At 58.0% G+C, this 19,179-nt stretch overlaps 1 protein-coding gene across 18 annotated transcripts in view; it reads left to right on the top strand.

The window, feature by feature from the left end:
- The window catches only part of EPN2 (epsin 2), an 86,523-nt gene that overhangs the window by 43,712 nt on the left and 23,632 nt on the right, over window positions 1-19,179 (top strand). For 14 of the 18 annotated variants that reach the window (XR_016388830.1, XR_016388829.1, XM_089900235.1 and 11 more), the window contains 4 exons: window positions 14,091-14,203; window positions 15,590-15,682; window positions 15,868-15,930; window positions 16,457-16,646. Coding sequence is in view for 16 of the 18 variants with exons in the window: in XM_089900235.1 (XP_089756361.1) it covers window positions 14,091-14,203; window positions 15,590-15,682; window positions 15,868-15,930; window positions 16,457-16,646 (459 nt within the window). In the remaining 2 variants the exon portion in view is untranslated. The remainder of the gene's footprint in view (window positions 1-14,090; window positions 14,204-15,589; window positions 15,683-15,867; window positions 15,931-16,456; window positions 16,647-19,179) is intronic. The other 4 variants (XM_089900246.1, XM_089900239.1, XM_089900241.1 and 1 more) reach the window with 3 other exon arrangements.

Raw genomic sequence — 19,179 nt, forward strand, 5'->3', positions numbered from 1 at the left:
CCTTCCTGCCCTGCCCGCCGTCCCGGGGTTGCCCTCCTGCTGTGCTGGAGCTGGGGCCCAGCCCTGCCTCACTTGGGCCCGTGGCCTGGCCTGCGGCTGTGTGCGCTCAGGGCCTTGGGGTGGGGGGTGCTGTTCACCTAAGGCCTGGGGACCGCTGGGCTCTCCCTGAGGAATTGGAGGGGGTCATGCTGGCCGCAGACCCGGGCGTGGGAAAGACCGGGCCGCCTGGCCGCAGTGCGTGGTTCCAGCCTCGCCCCGCCAGGCACACCCGGGCCTTGGCGCCGGTGGCCGGGAGCCATCTCTGCAGTGCAGGGACACGTGCCGGGTGGAGGACAAAATGGGATGGTTTTTGCTTCTCGGCGAACTGCCGTCCTTCCTGAGATCCCCGTGACCGTGGGGAACAGAGTTCGCTCTGCTGCGATTCTAGGTCATGGTGTTTGAAGGTCCCTAACTCAATGGGTAACGAAAATGAGGCTTCTCTTTGGATTGATTAATGGTGTATCCCGGACAGTCTACAGCTGGTGCAGGTTAAACTGAAAACAGTTCTCAGCGTTGCCCACAAGGAAATGCTCTCGGTCTGATCTGCCTTCAGTCCCCAGGGGCCCCGCCTCAGAGAAGAAAGTCTTCCCTTCTCTTCTGCTCTTACCGGAAGGGGCGCCAACGAGGCGCCTCTGTGCCGCTTCCCGACGACCTGGAAACGGTTTCCGCTCATCGTGCCTTACACACATCGCCCCCCACCCCTGCCCCCAGGTGCCCGTGTGATCGCCTTGTTGAGCTCTGGGATGTTTCCTTCGCGCCTGTGCTCCCCTCGCGGCCTGGACTGGACTCTGCAGGGAGGACCGGCTTTGCACTGTTGGGAGACGGGCAGGCGTGTTGCAAAGCCTCCCCGGAAGGCTCGCTGATGCGCCCGCAGGTTCCCAGTGCCCCCGGGACCCACCCGTTGAGTAACTGGGGGGGGTCTGTTTGTGTCCCTCTGGCCCCCAGCTCTCCTGGGACGCTTGCACGTGAAGCCCAGCCCGCCCCGCGCCTGGGCCCGTGGGTCCCCCCACTCAGCACCCGCGCATACGCACGTTGGCAAGTTGCTCGGCCCGCAGCCCACACGGAGTTCTCTTTTCCTTCAGCTCTTGAGAAATTAAGGGTAAAATGGGTGAGCGACTTTGTTTTTAGGCAGTTTCTCAAACCCTGAATGAGTTTTAGGCAAACGCGTGCTACGTGGTGTCACCCTTTTGAGTGCTTTCCTCTCCGTATCTCACACCCTCCCCATTGCTGGGCTGCCGGGGGCTGTCCCGTGACTCCTTGCTGAGCCCTCACCTGAGTGCCACGCATAAGGTGGGGGCTTGACGTGGGCACACGGAGGCTCTGCTTTGAACACACTGGCTTGGAATCCAGCACGGCGAGTCCCACTGACCTGGCTGTTGGAAACTGGTCTCGTGAAATGCGGGCTGTGATTCAGGGCAGACTTTCGTGAGGGGCCCAGGTCGGACCCCAGGCCCCACAGGGGAGGCCTGCTGGGCGTGGTGCCGACTCCTGGCCTCAGCTGCTGCTCTGCCCACCGTGATCGTGTTTGAGCAGGGCTTCCTGTCCTGAGCTGTGCCCGTCGGATCCTCTCCGGGTCTCCCGCACACAGCTGTAGAGTTCTTTCCTTCCCCTGCAGCACATGGCTGCAGTTCAGTGCCCGCTTTCAGATTGCTTTCCTTGCTCTTAGCCTCCCCCTGCTTACCCACCCCCCTCTTAGAAACGATGCCCTGATCCCGGCTCGCGGAGAGCACCCTTCCGTCCCAGGGGTCCCTGTAGGGTCCAGCCCAGAGCCCTGGACGCACAGACAGCTCCCCCTGCCGGGTTAACCATGCTGCTGCCGGCCTTGGGGCACCCACAGTCCCTCATTCCCTCAGCAAAGGGCGTTTTGAGCTCCCACCGTGTGCCTCTGTCGTGTACCCCCATCCCACTAACGGGGAGAGAGACAGTGAATGGTCAGCTTTATACTGCACGCTGCACCATGAATGCTCTGGAAACCCCAAACCCAACACAGCCCAGCGTGTGAGGAGTGGGGAGGGTGGTCCGAGTGCTGGGAAGGCCCAGAACAAGCCTGGACTGGAGGAGGGCTGGGCTGTGCAAGGTCTGGAAGGGCATCCTAGGCAGGTGGAGGGCGGAGGGCTGGAGCAGTGGCAAGGCTGGGCCCGAGGGACGGGGAGCGGCCACACGTTGGTAGATGGGTGGAGGGCCTCCGGGTCATCGAAAGCCCTTTGCCTTTTACTCAGTTAGCTGGGAGCAGGGGAGGGTTTGGAACCGAGGAGGGATTGGACCCTGCTGAAGGGTGAGAAGGTTCACGAGGACCCTCTGGCTGTGTGGGGGGCCAGGCGGGCCCAGGGAGGCTGGTGGGAGACCCCTGCCTTTCCCCAGGTGGGAGAGGACGGTGCTGGACCTGATGGGGCTGAGGATGCCTGGGCACACTTTAAAGGAACGGGGTGGGTGCGCCCAGGGCTGAGAGCTGATGGCTGCCAGCCAGTGGTCCCCGGTATCGGGAAGGCAGGGCCAGCCAGGTGGCGGGGAGTGTGCCCAGACCTCCGGGGCCTTCCACCCGGCTTTGGGCCCCATGTCGGCTGATTGCTCCCAAAGGGGTTGGGCGAGGAATTTGGCAGGAGACGGGACTCACTCAGGAGCCCGTCTCGCCGGAGCCGGTGTGTTCTGCACGTCGCGGGAGCCCGGATCTTCAGTGGCAGCGTGTGTCCGGCAGAGGCCGGCGCTGGCTGTCGCGTCTTCAGGTGGGAAATCGAGTCAAGAGGAGGCTGCTTGGTAGCGCCAGCAGACCCTCGGAGGTGGCAGTTGTAGTGACACGTCTGTCCAGGCGGCAAATGTCAAAGGTGTTCGTTCTTGCCTCTTGGGCTTGGGCACCCGGCAGGGTCTGAATGTGCCGTGGAGAGGCCTCCGCATGTCTGGGCTGCTCGGGGCTGCAGTGCCTGCAACAGCCGGAGGCTGACGGTCCCCGTTCACTTCCTGTAGGAGGCGGCGGGGCGGGGGTCATTGGCAAGGACACTGAGATGGACTCGCCCCCCCAGATCCACTCAGTCGCAGCAGTGAGGCCAGGATCTGAACCCAGAGCCCTGGCAATTTTACGGTCGTGTGGTCCACCTCGTGTAACGCCGGTTACTCCACGGGGCCCTCTGATTGTCAGAGAGGGTGAGGTTGAAACAGCTGTCAGAGCTGCTGATGGGGGTCGGTTATTGATGTTGCCGTGTGCCGGGGAAGATGGAAGGTGTGGCTGCAGTAGCTACACCTGTCCCTTTGTCTTTAAAGCATCCTTCGTAAAAGTGTAGGTACACAAAGTGTCGTTTTATAGACTGTCAGTAGTGGATGTGAAAAAAGCAAAGCGGGGGTTGAGTCAGGCTCAGTAAGAGTTACACAGCAGGGCCATGTCTGATTCATGGCTGCGTGGTGGCCAGATTGCCATGGCCAGCTTGAAGGAAGGGGGCATTTAAAATTATAGTATAAATAAAAATAAGAGGGAAGGTCTAAGGTTAATTTTTCTTTGTGTTGGAAAGTAGACCGCATAATTTATGGATAATCTCTGTATGTCGCGTATTCTGTGTTTGTCTTCAGAGTATGTTTCTCTTTTACCTTTTGTCTCCTTGCACTGACAGAGCAGGAGCCCGTGCTCAGGGCCCAGTGCCTGACCCACGAGGTGCTCAGTAAGCAGTGAACGAACGAATGCTAAATCAGCCTGAATTCTCTTTTTCTTGGTGGTGTTTTGATGTGACGTGCTCATCTCCATTGGTGTCTGCCTCTGTTAGCCTTTTGCAAATACACTTTGTGGGCTTTTCCAGAAATGTGGAAATGTTGTCCCGTATCTTGAGACTTTGAGTTTAGAACAGTGTGATTCCTAACTGTTAGATTTTGTTTGGTGATAAAATGCTGTTCCCGATTTTGCCAGCTGCCCTTTCTCTGTTCCCTAAGTCACTGGCTCCAGCTGACTGCTCGGGAGCTTTTAAATCTCCCGAGGTGTCCCAGAGCCCCGGCACACATCTGACAGGTCGGAGCCTCGGGCGGGCGCGGGCAGCATGACGCTGAAGCTCCCCGGAGGCTCCGGGCCTGGTCAGTGCAGGCCCTTCCTCCCGTCGCTTCCGCTGACCACCGGCGGCCACGCTGTTTCAGAGAGTCACGGTCAGCAGGCGACTCACCGACTTCCAGCAGCTCAAAATGGGTGTTGCAGCGGGATGAGCCTCCTCCCGTGGCCTGCTGGTGGGGAGCATGGTGCAGCTGGCGGTGTGGTGACCAGCCCGTCGGGCCAGTGCCCCCGTGGCCCACGTCTCCAGGTCTAACTGGTAAGCGCGGCTTGGGCGGCAAATAAGAACTCTGCTAGATCTTTCATGATAAAGATAATGCCTGTCCATTCCCGATGGTGTAGAAAATGCAGAAAGAAGGCAGACACACTCCGTAATCTTGTCACACAGGCAGCTGTTGTTCCCATGTGGGTGTATGTCCTTCTGGACATTTTTTCTAAGCATTTTCTTTTCTAGGGTTGCAGATGTGTTGTAAATGCAACTTTGCGTCCCTGCTTTCTGTATCATGATGTCGTCACCCCCCAGCTGCCTGGCCTGTGGGAATGGGTGGTTGTTCGGCTTTGTCATGGCCATCTGTCTGTGAGCAAAGCCAGTGGGTTCTTACTCTGAAGAGGAAGCGAAGGCCAGATCAGACCCACATCCCCGGAGGCGGCTGTATGGACAGATCCGGATCACAGGTGTGAAGGGTGTTCCACGAGAGCAGACGGAATCTCATGTTTCATGCCGTGCAGACAGTAGAAAAGTATTACACGTGTGTTGTTCATAACCACATGACATTTCCACAGCACATTTCTCAGAAGGTGAGTGCATTCGTTCGCTCACTTCATAAGCCCGAGGGTGCCGGGGCCGGCGCTGGGCAGTGAGGGCTCACGGTCGGCAGCTGAGGCCTCGCGCTCCGTGGGCTTCCAGTTCGGGAGAGGCGGACACCTTCACGGTGCGACACGTGTAGTGCTCCGAGGGGGCCGGGCAGGCAGGTCCGAGGCTGTTCTAACCCTGCGTGCAGTGGGACGGGGTGCAGTGGCCCAGAGGTCACCCCTTAGCTGACTCCTTACCACCAGATTCCCAGGACAAATACTACAGTCACTGACTTTTTTCACCTCACTTCCTGCGTGCATTTTCCGTGTTGCTACACAGCTACACTTGGCTTCATAGGTTAAAGTTTGGATAGGTTAGACGTCCATACGGTGGGGACGGGGCAGTGCTCTCTGGGTTCCTGTGTGTCCCCTGTGCTAATGTGGGCGCTGCACACACTGCCGTGCCTGAGGGAGCCGCCCCTCACAGGGCTCGCTCACCATTCCCACGCCAGTCACAGTTGTTTCCAGGTTCTCACAGTGTAAATAGCCACGTGGTCAGCGTCTTTGGGCAGAAAGCCTGCTTTTCTGAGATTCTTCATTGTCTTCAATGTAGAATTCCCAGAAGTGAAAGTAGTGGGAAAAATGTATGAGCATCATTCTGTCTCTTGAAATTGATAAATGTTTCCCCAACGGGCCAGGCCCAGGTGCAGTGCCGCCAGCCGGGGGGCCGACTGTGCTCAGTTGATAGCCCCTGAGCCCAAAATGGGTACTGAAATTTTTTGAAAGATCGTTTCTAGTTCAATAGATGGAAATTTCCATCAAAACACTCATTTTATTTTATTTTATTTTTTACATCTTTATTGGAGTATAATTGCTTTACAATGGTGTGTTAGTTTCTGCTTTATAACAAAGTGAATCAGTTATACATATACATATGTTCCCATATCTCTTGTGTCTCCCTCCCTCCCACCCTCCCTATCCCACCCCTCTAGGTGGTCACAAAGCACCGAGCTGATCTCCCTGTGCTATACGGCTGCTTCCCACTAGCTACCTATTTTATATCTGGTAGTGTATATATGTCCATGCCACTCTCTCACTTTGTCCCAGCTTACCCTTCCCCCTCCCCGTGTCCTCAAGTCCATTCTCTAGTAGGTCTGTGTCTTTATTCCTGTCTTGCCCCTAGGTTCTTCATGACATTTTTTTTTCTTAAATTCCATATAAATGTATTAGCATACGGTATTTGTCTTTCTCTTTCTGACTTAACTTCACTCTGTATGACAGACTCTAGGTCTATCCACCTCATTACAAATAGCTCAATTTCGTTTCTTTTTATGGCTGAGTAATATTCCATTGTATATATGTGCCACATCTTCTTTATCCATTCATCCGATGATGGACACTTAGGTTGCTTCCATGTCCTGGCTATTGTAAATAGAGCTGCAATGAACGTTTTGGTACATGACTCTTTTTGAATTATGTTTTTCTCAGGGTATATGCCCAGGAGTGGGATTGCTGGGTCATATGGTAGTTCTATTTGTAGTTTTTTAAGGAACCTCCATACTGTTCTCCATAGTGGCTGTATCAATTTACATTCCCACCAGCAGTGCAAGAGTAAAACACTCATTTTAAAAGTGAGTTTCCGGGCTTCCCTGGTGGCACAGTGGTTAAGAGTCCGCCTACCGATGCAGGGGACACGGGTTCGTGCCCCGGTCTGGGAAGATCCCACATGCCGCGGAGCGGCTGGGACCGTGAGCCATGGCTGCTGAGCCCGCGCGTCTGGAGCTTGTGCTCCACAACGGGAGAGGCCACCACAGTGAGAGGCCCACGTACCGCAAAAAAAAAAAAAAAAAAAAGTGAGTTTGCTGTCTGTAAGTATTACCCTAAGAAACTGATGTAGGCATTTAACCTAAGTTTATGATTGAATAAAGACGGAGAGAAATTACGTCTTTGTTGAAGTTGCGGTGTTCCAAGCCCTCTCCTCCCTCCCGAGCTCCTGCCTGGGGAGTTGTGGGTGCGACCCTCACCCCAATGCTCCCCGTGAAGGTCGACTTTCCCATGGGTGTAGACAGAGCACCAGGGACCATGGGGACCCCCGGGAAACGAGTGAGGAGGAACAATCCCTTGCTGTTTTGGACAAGCCCTCCCTTCCCCACCTCGCCAGCTGGTGATCTCGTAATGGAGAGGGTTTCACCTGCAGCCCAGAGAGAGCAGCACAGACTCCCTCTTTTCTCTCAGGCAGAGGATGGGCCTTAAGTCCTGCCAGCAGATGACAGGGCAACCTTTTGTCTCTGCTGTGCCCGCCCCGTCCGTCCCCACTGTCTGTCTCCCGCGCTGGCTCCCTCCTCCCTGGGCTTTGGCTTCCGCGTCCGTGGGCTGCGGTGGCAGCACCCGTGTCTCAGGGTGGTGGTGATGCGTGTGTGAGCTGTGCCCCTGGGAGTCACAGCTTTGTGCTTGCTGGAAACTACACTAGAAAATGAACACACAGGGGCCTGACCTCCTGCTTTGTGCCTGGAACAAGCCAGGGTAGGGAGGCTCCTGGCCGCAGGCGGGTCTGGGGTGTAGAAGGCCTAGGTCCCCATTCTGCGGGCCGCAGAGCACCTGCCCTGCTCTAGGTGTCCAAGAGGAACCCCTGCCCACAGAGCGCCCTGCTGGGGAGGGCGAGCAGGGAGACCCAGGCTTTCTTTCCTCCCTGAGGGAGGGGCGGGGGAGGGGCAGGAGTGGGAGTGTGGTCTGAAAGCAGGAAGGAACTGGAGGACTCTAGGGCCCTCTGCGGCCAGCGGAGCAGGTGCCAGGTGCGGGGGAGGGGCTGGTGAGCCGCCCTGGGGAGTGGAGGCCTGTGTGCAGGGAGGCGGGGCCTGAGATGACGCCCACCGGGGCTTCAGCGCCAGAGGTGGTTGGGAAACCCCAAATCAGGGTGTCCGCAGGGCTGTTCCCTCTGAAACCCGCAGGGGAGCGTCCTGCCTGCGGCTTCCCTGCTTCTGCTGGTGGTGGCCGTCCTTGGTGTCCCGTGGCCTACGCTGCTGCCCTCCCCTTGTGTCCACCCCTGCGTCTCTTCTCTGCTTGTAAGGACACGTGTCATGTTGGATGTCGGGGCCCACCGGCTCCAGTGTGACCTCAGCTTAACCGTTAACAAATGAATCTGCAACAGCCCTGTTTCCAAATAAGCTCTCATCCCGACCCCAGGGGTCAGGACTTCACAGCCTTGGGGCTCAGCTGTGCCCCAGCCCCGGTCAGGGGAAGGCTCTCTGTGGGCCGAGTCTCCGCCTGGGCGGTAGCACAGGCCACTTGCGGTGGGAGGGTGAGTTTGGGCTGCCGGGGGTCGGCACCATCCAGGCCAGGCGGGGCCCCAGGTGTTCTTTCGTGACCTCGGGCCGGATGGTCCAGGAACGTTGCCAGGTGTAATAGAATCTCAGTTAAACCCATCCAGAAACCAGCCGCGTCTCACCTCCTTCACAGCCGCCACCCTGGCCCAAGCTCCCACCATCCTCCCTGGACTGGTCAGGTGGCATCGCTGCTCGGCTTGCACCTTCCTGAAGGCCCTCCGAGAGCCCCCGGCACCACCAGGGCCCTTCCGTCATGGCCCTCTGGGAGCTCTGCCTATGCCAGCCCCTCCCCCTGCACCCAGGCGAAGCACCCACCTGCTCTCTGCTTGGTGTCCTTGCTGCCGCCCAGGCCCCTCTGCAGTGTCTCTGTCAGACCTGAGCACAGGACAGGCTCTCCCCACCCTGACCCACCTCCCCTCTGTGTGTGTGTGTCTTGTCCCCCCTCACTGGGACACAAGCTCCAGGAGAGCAGGGACTGGCCTCAGGCCTGGAGAAGCACCGGCGTGGCGTGTGCGAGTGTCAAGGACTGAGCGCACAGAGCACCTCAGGGCTCTGGGAGGGCGTGGCGTGGGCTCTGAGACTGGCTCTGAGTTCTCCTCCTGCTGTGAGTGGCTCTGTGGCCTCTCTGGGCCCCGGGTCCCTCTGTGGGAGGGACCGATGATGCAGAGCAAGGCCTTAGATCAGCCTTCGACCCTCGTGGCTGGGGCACCTTGGCGAGCCCCCTCACTTCCGGGCCTCAGCCCTGGCCTTCGGGGGTTGGGGGGCAGGACCCCGCCTGGACTGAGGGTCCAGCGAGGCGCCAGGTGTGGTACACCTGTCACGTGCCAGGCACTCCCACAGGAACTGGTCTGATCCTCAGGACAGTCCGAGGCGGTGGGGACTCTGTTTCCGTCCTGCAGGTGAGGAAGCCGCGGTGTGGAGGATTGAGCAGCCGCAGGGCCTGGATCTGGGCCCATGCTCGCAGACGCCCCCTCTCCCGGGGCCGAAACAGCACCCTGGGTGGGGCCCATGCACGGCAGTGAGTAGACGCCCGTGGGTGAGTGCCAGGGAAGAGCACGTGTTTGTGTTTTCTGGGTGGAATCGCAAGAAAATGTCAACAGCTGTTTCCTCTGGGGAGAGGAGTGGGGGCAGGAAAAGAGGGGTGGCCCTCGCTTCCTTTTACGCTGAAGTCTTTAAAACAGGCTCTGGCACGTCCCCTCCCCCATCAACGTGGCGGTGAGGACAGACTGTCTGTCATCCTACCTGGCAGAGTGCACAGCAGCCGTCGGGACCATCTCACCCCCGCCCACGTGCCTGTCTGCCCACTGTCTACACCGAGACCACCAGCAGCACGGTCGCTCGGAGGTCCTGTCCCTGCAGTCTTACTGTGCTCACGACCCTGATGTGCTGAGCCGCTGGGCCGGCCATCTTGCAGAGTGGCCCGAGGTCTGGGTTTGTCCACCTGCTGCCTCAGTCCTCGCCCTGTACTTCTGTGAACTGGAATCAGATGTGGAGTCTGCATTGAAATCCAGTTGGGGGGGTTTGCCAGGGCCGTCAGGTGGTGGGTGACGGGCAGGGCTTGGCCACGTCCCCCCTCCGTTATGAAGTCTCACGTCCCCCCCCCCGCCCCCCCGTCCTGAAGGTCACCTGGCTGTGGTGGTCCTTTAGGCGCTTCACATCTTGCAGCTCTTTGGCTTTTCCACAACGTATTTATGGTTTTTTTCTCTTTCAATGTTAACCTGGGGTGATTTGAGCTTATTTTCTCCTAATTTGCCTCGCTTGACTAAAAGCAGTCTTTCCTCTTCTGCCTGTGAGCTGGGAGAGGGAGGGCCCTGGAGGGTCTCCCTGGGGAACGGGCTCAAAAGCCTCCACTCTGTGTGGGAGTGTCCTTGGTGGCCGAGGGTCATCGGTGACTCGGGAAATGGCTGGTGGAACACAGGAGGTTGTCACCACATTGAGGAAGACCCAGTAAGCACTTCGCTGCAGTTCAGTAACAAGGAAGGAACCTAGCTGGACCGGGGAGCTAGTCACTGGGGGGCAGAAGCTGGCCCTGGGCTCAGTGCCGGCTCCCCAGCCCCTCCTTCAGAGACCGGCAGAAAGAGGAGGGCGGAGGCCCCGGCCGCCAGAGCCACGGTCCTCTGCCCATGGAGACCCGGGGCCAGAGCGCGTACCAGTCCCTGGTTTCTGCCGTGCAAGATGGAGGGGGCCGTCTGGTGGCTGTGGACAGAGTGGAGAGCAGTGACCTGGGCAAGGCCTGGCCCCCAGGTTGGGGGGCTGCTGTGTCTTGGGTCCTCCTGACCCTCCTTCCCTCCCCCACACTTCATAGACGTGGAAGCAGAAGCCCAGAGAGGTGGCCATTCGTGTGCGGTCCCCCTGCTGCTATAGGGTGGGGACGGGACCGGAGCCCTGGCATCCCCGTCAGCTGTCGGGCACGGGGTTGTTAGGGTGGTGGCAGTGCTTGGATCCAGATGGGGTCTTCTTGGAGCCCCGCTGCCTGGCGACCTTGCATTCTTGCTAGGTTGTCAGACGTGCCTCGGGTACCCCAGCGACCTCCTGCGTGCTAGGGCTTTACGAGAAGTCCCCGTGCAGAGCCGCCTCTGGGCCAGCTGGGTCTGCAGAGTCTGTGCCCTTCACTTGGCGTCCGTGACTGCAGACACCGCTTACGTGCTTTCTAGGAACACTGCAAAACGTAGCCAGCGAGAAGAAGCAATTTCCTGTTTTTCTATTACCTTGTCTGCTTTGCTTTCTTCTTTCGAAATTCCCCGACCGTGCCCATCTGAAGTGCCTTTGTTTTAGGGGCGCGTTTGGGGACCCGTGTGGGTCGGCCAGCCCCTGGAGCAGGCGAGCAAGGTGAGGTCGGGAGGCCCTGCAGGAGACGCCAGCGGTGTTTCTGGTTCTCGTCTTAGCCTGTATTTTGCGGGAGCTGTTGGGCTTGTGTAGGCTCCCTGTTCAACCTCCCCTGCCGAGCTTTCTCAGCCAGGGTAGCAGACTGGACAGGGTGAACGGGGGGCCCACTGAGCAGGTGAAGGCTTCATGGTTCTCCCCACGGGCCCGTCTCAGCTGCAGGAGAAGGGTGGTGACACGCGTGCTCGTGGAGTGATTTGCTTGTGCGCATGGTACCGGTCTTCCCTCGAGAGGGTGCTGGGTCAGAAAGCAGCCTGAGACCCGAGAGCGGCCAGCCCCTTGAACCCCTGCTTCTTCCACTGTCCCCATGAGTTGTGGACCCTCAGATCGTCAGAGTGGGGCGAGGGCCAGGTTCCGGGGGTCAGAAGGGCCCATTCAGGCCCCTCTCACCACCACCTCTGTGTCCACTGCCCTGTCCTTGGGCACAAGAGGCCCTTTGTGGAGACGAGATGCTGTCACTAAGGCAGGAACGTCTCCGCCGGATGCCTCCCTCGCAGCTGAGACCGCCGTGTGCAGCTCAGCTGACGCTGTGGGCTGGTGGCTGTGAATTCTTCCAACTGCGTGACTGAGAGCCGTGCCTCCTCTTATGAAAACCACAGCGTTTAGGGGAATACCCTTTGTCTAATTTCCTTACTGATGTGGTGAGCTATTTCCGTGTGTGCCGGCCACACGTTATTCCAGCAGCGTCAGCTGTGTGGGGTGCAGACGTGCACGTTTGCATTTGAAGCTGGGCTGGCCTCGCAGCTGTGCTGAGAGGCTCGGGGGACAGGGGGGCCTCACGTCTCTGGCAGGCCCTGCGCAGAGCCCGGCCCATTCATCCCGGTCCCACCGTTAGGCCAGGTTCGGCTTTCCCCGCCAAGATGGGGCTCTCTGTTCAGGGGGCTTTTTGGGGTGTGGAACGGGGTCTGAGGTCTTCTCCTTTCTTCACTCCTGGTTTCCATTTGGGAGTAAATGAAGGGTGTCGGATGTGCCGTGCTTGCTGTAAGCTGAGGGTTTTGTGAAGCAGCCTCAGAGACTCTTACCAGGAAGGAGGCTGGGAACGGGCAGCCTGAGTGGCTGTGACCTGGATGGGAGAGCCACGTGCGTCACAGGAGTCCCCCCACACTGTCCCCCACGACTGGCCAGCTTCCTTTGTTCCCACCAGCCTGGGTGGTGATGTTGCTTCTAGAGCACGAGGAAGCCAGAGCTGCTGCCTGTGACGGGCAGAGGTGAGGTTTGGAAACAAACCAACCCAAAATGTGCTTTTGTTTTGCTATATTGTTAAGAAATCAAATTATTAAGGTAGATTTGAGGACATTCTGTTACCATCTAGCTTTATTTCTTAAGAAATGCTTTGGAAAATGTAATTGGGGCGATGCACTAGGCTGGGATTTGACTTGATTTTATTTAGAAAAATATGTTGGTGTTTTTTGGATAACTGCAGCATTTTGCTGTTCGACCTGCTCACTAGCTTAGAGTAGACATGAGGCAATTGGTTGCTGGCTTTTTTTTTAATGTTTCTCTTGGTTGACAGTAAATCACAGTGGACACACTGTGCTTCAGGCCATGTGATTGTCCCAGATGAAGTCTCATTGCCATGTGTTGTACGTGTCTTTCCTAAATCGTAGGACAGAGTGATGCCGATTACAGCCCCCGCCCTGCACTGCCCCTGCAGCCTCGCCTGTTCTCCTGTGGGTTTTTCCAGGACCCTAACTGTATCTCGCCTCTTCTCCCGTTTTACTCACTGTAGCCAGAGCCCAGCCGTCTAGAAACCTCAGTATCAGGCATCATTCCCCACCGTTTACTCTCTCCCAAAGAGGCAGATCCTAAGAGGCAAGCTTAGGTTGGAGATTTGGGCAGAGGCAGCATTTGCATGAGTGCTGGGGGCTGGGTCTGCTGGAAGGGATGTAATGGAAGAAGGGGGCAGACGAATATACAGCCAGAGCATCTTTAACAACTGCCCCTCGGCCATGCAGTGGGATCCTCCATCTGCCTGTCCCTCCATCTGCCCATTTATCCACGTAGTGGGTGTTTGCCAGCTGCTTTGTCAGACTGCGGATGGACGTGATGGTGGGAAGACGAGCCTGGGCCCTTCCCTAGGAGCACCTTCTGACATGACCCACCAAACTGCAGAATAGGGGTGCTGGGAGAGAGGGAGTGCTGACCCAGCGCTGGCGGGAGGCCGGCCCCGGAGGACCAGAGGGAGGACAGGGCAGGGGCACCCGAGGCGGTGGCTCCGCAGCTCTCCGGGTGGCAGGGCTCAAGCTGAGATTTCCTGTCCTGGGGGGCGGCGGGCAGGGGTGGCGCACTCTTGGCTGCTGCTCCCGAAGCTTCACGTCTGGTTTCTGCGGGCGCCCAGGCTCCCTGGCGCAGGAAGCGTGATGGTGCGTAAGCCCAGCGTTCTCCGCGTGTGGGGCCCAGCCTGGCCACAGTGGGGTTGTGCGAAGACCCCTTTCTTTGGGAACCAGCTGGGAATTCACATCTCATCCCTTCATCCGAGCTGCTTCATCAAAGCGGGTGCTGCTTCAGATGTTTAAGCTAGACAAGTACCGAAGCACGCAGTGGCTGCGGGTGTTTTGTTCTCCAAGTCAACACGCAGTTTTACTTAAAAAACAAAAATGTTCAGGGTTACTGCAGAAATGTTTGGTCTTCATTTTCCATGTCCTTAGGACCGGGAGATACGGTGACATTCTCACACATGCGAGGGGGGTTCTTGAGAGGAGCGAGTCCACAGAGGCCATGTCCTTCTTTGAATGATCTTTGACCCAGCTTTTCAAGAACTGTGCTCTCGACGTTGTAAAAACTCAGCCCCTCTCCTTGAAGCCGTGCAGTGGAGATAGGCTCTGACCCCTGAGAGGCCTGAACTGGCCGCCCAGGGCGTTTGTCCTGGCGAGCACTGCGTGGCTGGCGTAGTTGTGACGTTCCTTGGCTGTGCGCGCAGCGTATTCGCAGAGCCCCGTCTCCCAGCCAGGGTGGCCCTGTGGGTGTGAGATGGGAGCGGGCGGCTGGCCAGGGAGCGCTGGTCCTTCACGCTGACTTTGCCTCCCCCGCAGCCACCTCCCCACGGGTGTCCTCAGAGCTGGAGCAGGCGCGGCCGCAAACGAGCGGGGAAGAGGAGCTGCAGCTGCAGCTGGCGCTGGCCATGAGCAGAGAGGTGGCCGAGCAGGTGGGTGCCAGCAGGGATGCGCGCCCCCGTGGGGCGGGGCCCGGGCGCACTCACACGGAGGAGGGGCTCTCGCTAGTTGGTCCTGGGGACGCATCGGTCAGAGGTGCTTCCTGGAAGCGCTCCCGCGCGCTTGGCTGGGCTCCAAGCCAAGTGTCCACAGCCCTCATCGCCGAATGCAGACCACAATCTGCAAGGTGGGTCGAGAGCATCTGGACCCAGAAAAGGATGAGACAGAGGCTGGGGGGAAACGCCCAGGAGATGAGAGTCTGACATTCAGACGTGGGCATGTGTGCAGTTTTTCTTTTATAAGCACACGTTACGTTAAGATGGAGAAGGAGAGGGTCTTCCCTGATGGTCCAGTGGTTAGGACTCCGTGCTCCCAGTGCCGGGGGCCCGGGTTTGATCCCTGGTCAGGGAAGTAGATCCCACATGCATGCTGCACGGAGCGGCCAAATAAATGAATGAATGAATAAATAAACAATAAATTTAAAAAAAAAACAGGTTTTTACAAAAGAGATGGAGAATAAGGGAAAGGAGCAGCCTTCAAAGGGGTCGGCCCTTGGCTGCCGCTTTCAGGCCGGACTTGCTGCCCTTTGGTTAAAAAAGGCGAAGGAGTGCAGCGAGGCCCGCGGCCCCTCTCGCTTGGCAGTGCTGTTGAGAGACAGCGGGGGGTCGGATGGAAGAGGCAGGTGTGGGTCCCGCGGTGACTGGAATATCGCAGAGGTCCATGTAGCGGCCAGCTCCCGGCAGGGCCCCTCTGTCCACTCAGGACGTGCAGAACTCTCATGGGGAAAATGGGGCAGACGGACGGGCCAGCCCGTTGTAGTTCCTTGCTCCTGTCTTAGGGTAAAGAAGACGCAGTGAGTGTGTTTACTTATATTTAATCATTGTATTGTATAAAAAAGCTAGGTCGGCCCAGTCTTTTTATATATGCTGACTGTGCCTTGACTAAATATAAATTAAATATAACGAATCATTTCTGTTAGAAATCATAAAATATAAACACACACTCATTTTCTGGAAGCACACACAGTGGGGGCAGGGTGGAATGACCTGTGACTTCTGTCTTCTTTCTCATTCCTTTCTGGGTTGTTTGTGTTTTATAAGGAGACATATTGCTTCTACAATTAGAAAGAATTTTGAAGTCATTTTCATTTTGAGAAAAAGTATTTTACAAGTATTTCCCTTCCCCCATCTGGGTGGGCACCCCCCCCCCCACACCGGGCACACCTTGGGGTGGGAGAGGCTCATGTCCACGTCGTCCCCAGACCCTCCTTTGAAGTGACGTGCGATACGGCTTTGGTTTCCGGCTCTGGCCAGGAGGGCCTGGCTCCTGGGGATGTTGTTGCCGTGACCACCAGCTTCAGGGTCCATTGTCCTCTACAGGAAGAGCGCCTCAGGCGGGGAGATGACCTCAGGTTGCAGATGGCCTTGGAAGAAAGCCGCAGAGACACAGTTAAATTTCCAAAAAAGAAAGAGGTGAGTGCTTCACGGGCTGGGCGTGGGGAGCAAGTCAGTGTGTGAGACCCTCCTGAGCCCAACCCCCAGTGGCTGTCACAGCCAGCGGCAGTGAGGAGAGGGCGGGTGACACACATCCGCCCGAGGGGCTGGGCCCTCCCCTGACCCCACCTCAGTTCCGTCCCCCCGACCCCCACCCCGCGCAGCTCCGGCCGCTGCTCCACAAGCCGCTAAGCGTCAAGTGCTTTGGGATAGTTTCCTGGCCCAGGGTAAGCCGGCGTCCTCCTTACTCTATACCGGGCTTCCTACCTGGGAACTAAAGGTGAACTGGACGTGGCTCTGCCCCTGACAACCTCGTCATCCTGTCGGGAGACAGACCCTCCCGCAGGGCCAGGGCTCCAGTGGCCTCCTGTTCCAGTGCTGCGGGGTCCCTGAGGGCAGCCAGGCTGGCTGTGGGAGCAGGAGGGTGTGGCGGCCCCCGGGAGAGAGACCTGGATGACGCTGGCAGCTGGGGGGCCGGGCGGGTCAGGGGGCCGTGTCTCGGAGGGAGGCAAAACCCCTGTTCTCCTGGGAAGCCCCAAGGACCTGTCGACAGACGGCGGGCGCTTGGCACACAGCAAATAGCCGGTGTGGGTGGAGCCTGGTCCTTACTGAGAAGCGATGATGTGGGGCGGCGCAGTCCCGGGTCCTCTGGGCCACCCAGAAGGCCTCTGCACTGGGAGGGGCACAGGCGGACATTGGCCGCAAGGGCAGCAGGGTAAACCTGTCCTCTTTCTTCGGTCCTCGTCTCAACAGCATGGCTCGCACCCGCAGCAGACCACGCTGTTGGACCTGATGGACGCTCTGCCCAGCGCGGGCCCTGCTGCCCCGAAGGCGGAGCCCTGGGGCCCTTCCGCTTCAGCCAGCCAGACCAACCCCTGGGGTGCTCCGGCGGCCCCCAGCAGCACTTCGGACCCCTGGCCGTCATTCGGTAAAGACCTCCCTCGTACGTCTCCCCTGCCCACCTGCTGGACGGGGGAGTGGCTGCAGGGCGCGCAGCTCCCTCTCACCTGGCAGCGGTCTGAGTGGGTCTGGGTGGTGGGGGTGGGTGTCCAGACCTCCGCAGGACCCGGAGCGCCCCCTTGAGGACTGCGGTTCAGGGCTCTGCTTCGTCCTGTTGTGAGTGGTTTTCTGCTTTGGGAGATTTCTTCTCCGCTGCCCACACGCCTCGGAGAGGGCTTGTCCCTCCTCCAGGACATGCGTCAACTCTCTCAGCCTCAGAATTGCACCCCAGGTTAAGAAACCGTAATACACAGCCTGAAATGTCTAAATCATCGTGCTGTAATTAGCCAGAAATTAGAGCGTGCTTAAGTGATCGCTAATGAAAAGGGGACACGTTTACTGTAATTCTTCTTACCTGTCATTTAAGCAATAGCAAATCAGTTTACGAGGCTAAATGGATATTTTAAAGTTCTGTTTAATGCCAAATGCAAGGTGAACTTGTGATAGGAGATTCAGACAGGAGTGTGGCGCCCTCTGTTTAATTTGGGCCGAGATCTTGGGCACGTGGGCTTCCGGATCGCTGGGCACGGGGCTTGGCCTCCAGGCTTTGGGCTGGTTTGCCACCCAGCCTGCTGCTCTGGGAGGCCCCCCGGGTGCTCCATCAACCCTGCTGCCCATGGCTGATCCGTGGGCTTCCTGTCTTGCAACCTCGAATGTATATTTTGTGCCAGTTTGCTCGTGTCTCTTGGGGCCTCTGTTTCCCCAAACCAGAACCATCTTTTGTATCCGGCTTGGTTCCCTGGAAGTTTGCCAAAGTGCACCGAATACCAGGCTCTGCCCTGCCGTGAGGGGACCCAGACAGGAGCAGGTAATGGCCCTGCGTGTGGGCGAGTCAGGCCGCCAGCCTAGTAGCAGTGCTATGTGGGCAGGGCCCCGGGGGCCGTCTTTGCGTCCATCCTGGGGCAGCAGTCCGGCGGGCGTGAGGTGTGCGTCTTGGAGGAGTCTTCAGGGAGGAGCAGGCGTGGCCGGGCCCTGAGGAGGCGTGGGTGTTCCCGCAGAAGGCTCAGCTCATGACAGGTGTGAGGCCGTGCGGTGCTGTAGTGGGCCCAGGGCTTGGGCCCTGCTGGTGTGAAATGGGCGGCGGGGGTGGGGGTGGGGAAGGGGAGGGCCAGGTTCGGGCGTCCCTGCACTTGTCCTTGGGGGATGCTATTGGCCTCAGGGCTGGGCAGAGCCCCACACCCACTTTGGTGGGAGCCCTCTGTGCCTTGGGGCAGACCCAGGCCAGTGCCCTAGAACTGTCGCTCACCGGAGGCCACAGCAGCCCCGCCTGTGTGCTGTGCCCCCCGCACCCCCCCTGGGAGCACGCGTGGCCACACGAGGCAGGTCTGCTGGAAACGCCCCTCGGCTCTGCCCATGGGGACACGGGCCCTTCCAGGCAGCGGCTCGGGCTTTTCTTTAAATCTGAAAACAGTTCTTGTGTCGAGTTACGGGTGGGGTGTTCTTCAGGAGAGACTCTCAATCCCTTTCAAAGTCGTATGGGGTCAGTAAGCAGACGGGCGGTCTCCTCAGTGCCGGGGAGAGAGCGTGGTCCCTCCAGGAGCTGGTGAAGCCAGCGGGCTTGAGGAGCACTGAGTCCAGTCAGCGGCTGCTTTTGGGAGGGGTTTGGGGGTCGCAGTGGTGGGAGAGAGACAGACGTTTCCCTCTCTACCTTTTTTTTTGTTTAACTGTTTGACTTATTTACCATGAGTAAGTATTACCTGGTCAGGAGAGAGGGAATACATATTTTTTCAACCAGCAAGTTTGCCCAGCCCTCCCATTGGCTGGTGGACAGGGCTGGGCCCTGGAGCTGGGCGTCCTGACTGACCAGGCACCTGACCCTCGCGGGGAGCTGGGGGGGGTCTCCTGCGGTGGGGCAGGACCACCTCCAGTGGTTGGAGTTCTCACACCTGCAGGCAGCGGAAGCCAGCAGCCGGGGAGAGGCGGCTGGTGCCCAGAGGGAGCTGAACATCACATGGGAATTCTGCCCACGTGGTTTTGCTCTTCTAAATTTTTTTTAATCAAGATAAAACTTACACGACATAAAATTCACCATCTTGCCCATTTTCAGGTAGACAGTTCAGTGGTTCTTAGCCCTTCATGATAGCGTGCGGTTATCAGTACTGATCCCAGGACTTTCCATTGCCCCAGAAGGAAACCCCTTCCCATTAGGCAGTCACTCCCTGTTGCCCCTCCCCCACCACCAGTCTGCTTCCTGTCTCTGGAGTTGCCTGTCCGGGCGTTTCGTCTGTCATGGGATCACACAACACGTGGCCCTTGTGACTCCCAATTAGCATGTTTTCAGAGTTTGCCCACATGATAGCACACATCCCTCCTTCATTCCTTTTTAATGGCTGAATAATATTCCATTTTATAGACATACCACATTTTGTATAACCATTGAGCAGTAAGAGAAGGTTGAAACCTGAGGTTGTGAAATCAAATTTTTAAATTTTGACAATGAATTTTAAAAATTAAGAACATGTTTGGAGCTAATCAAA

The sequence above is a fragment of the Delphinapterus leucas genome, chromosome 19, assembly GCF_059928025.1.
Source record: "Delphinapterus leucas isolate spDelLeu-1000000601 "Yukka" chromosome 19, BTC_Dleu_Yukka2, whole genome shotgun sequence".
Taxonomy (NCBI): domain Eukaryota; kingdom Metazoa; phylum Chordata; class Mammalia; order Artiodactyla; family Monodontidae; genus Delphinapterus; species Delphinapterus leucas.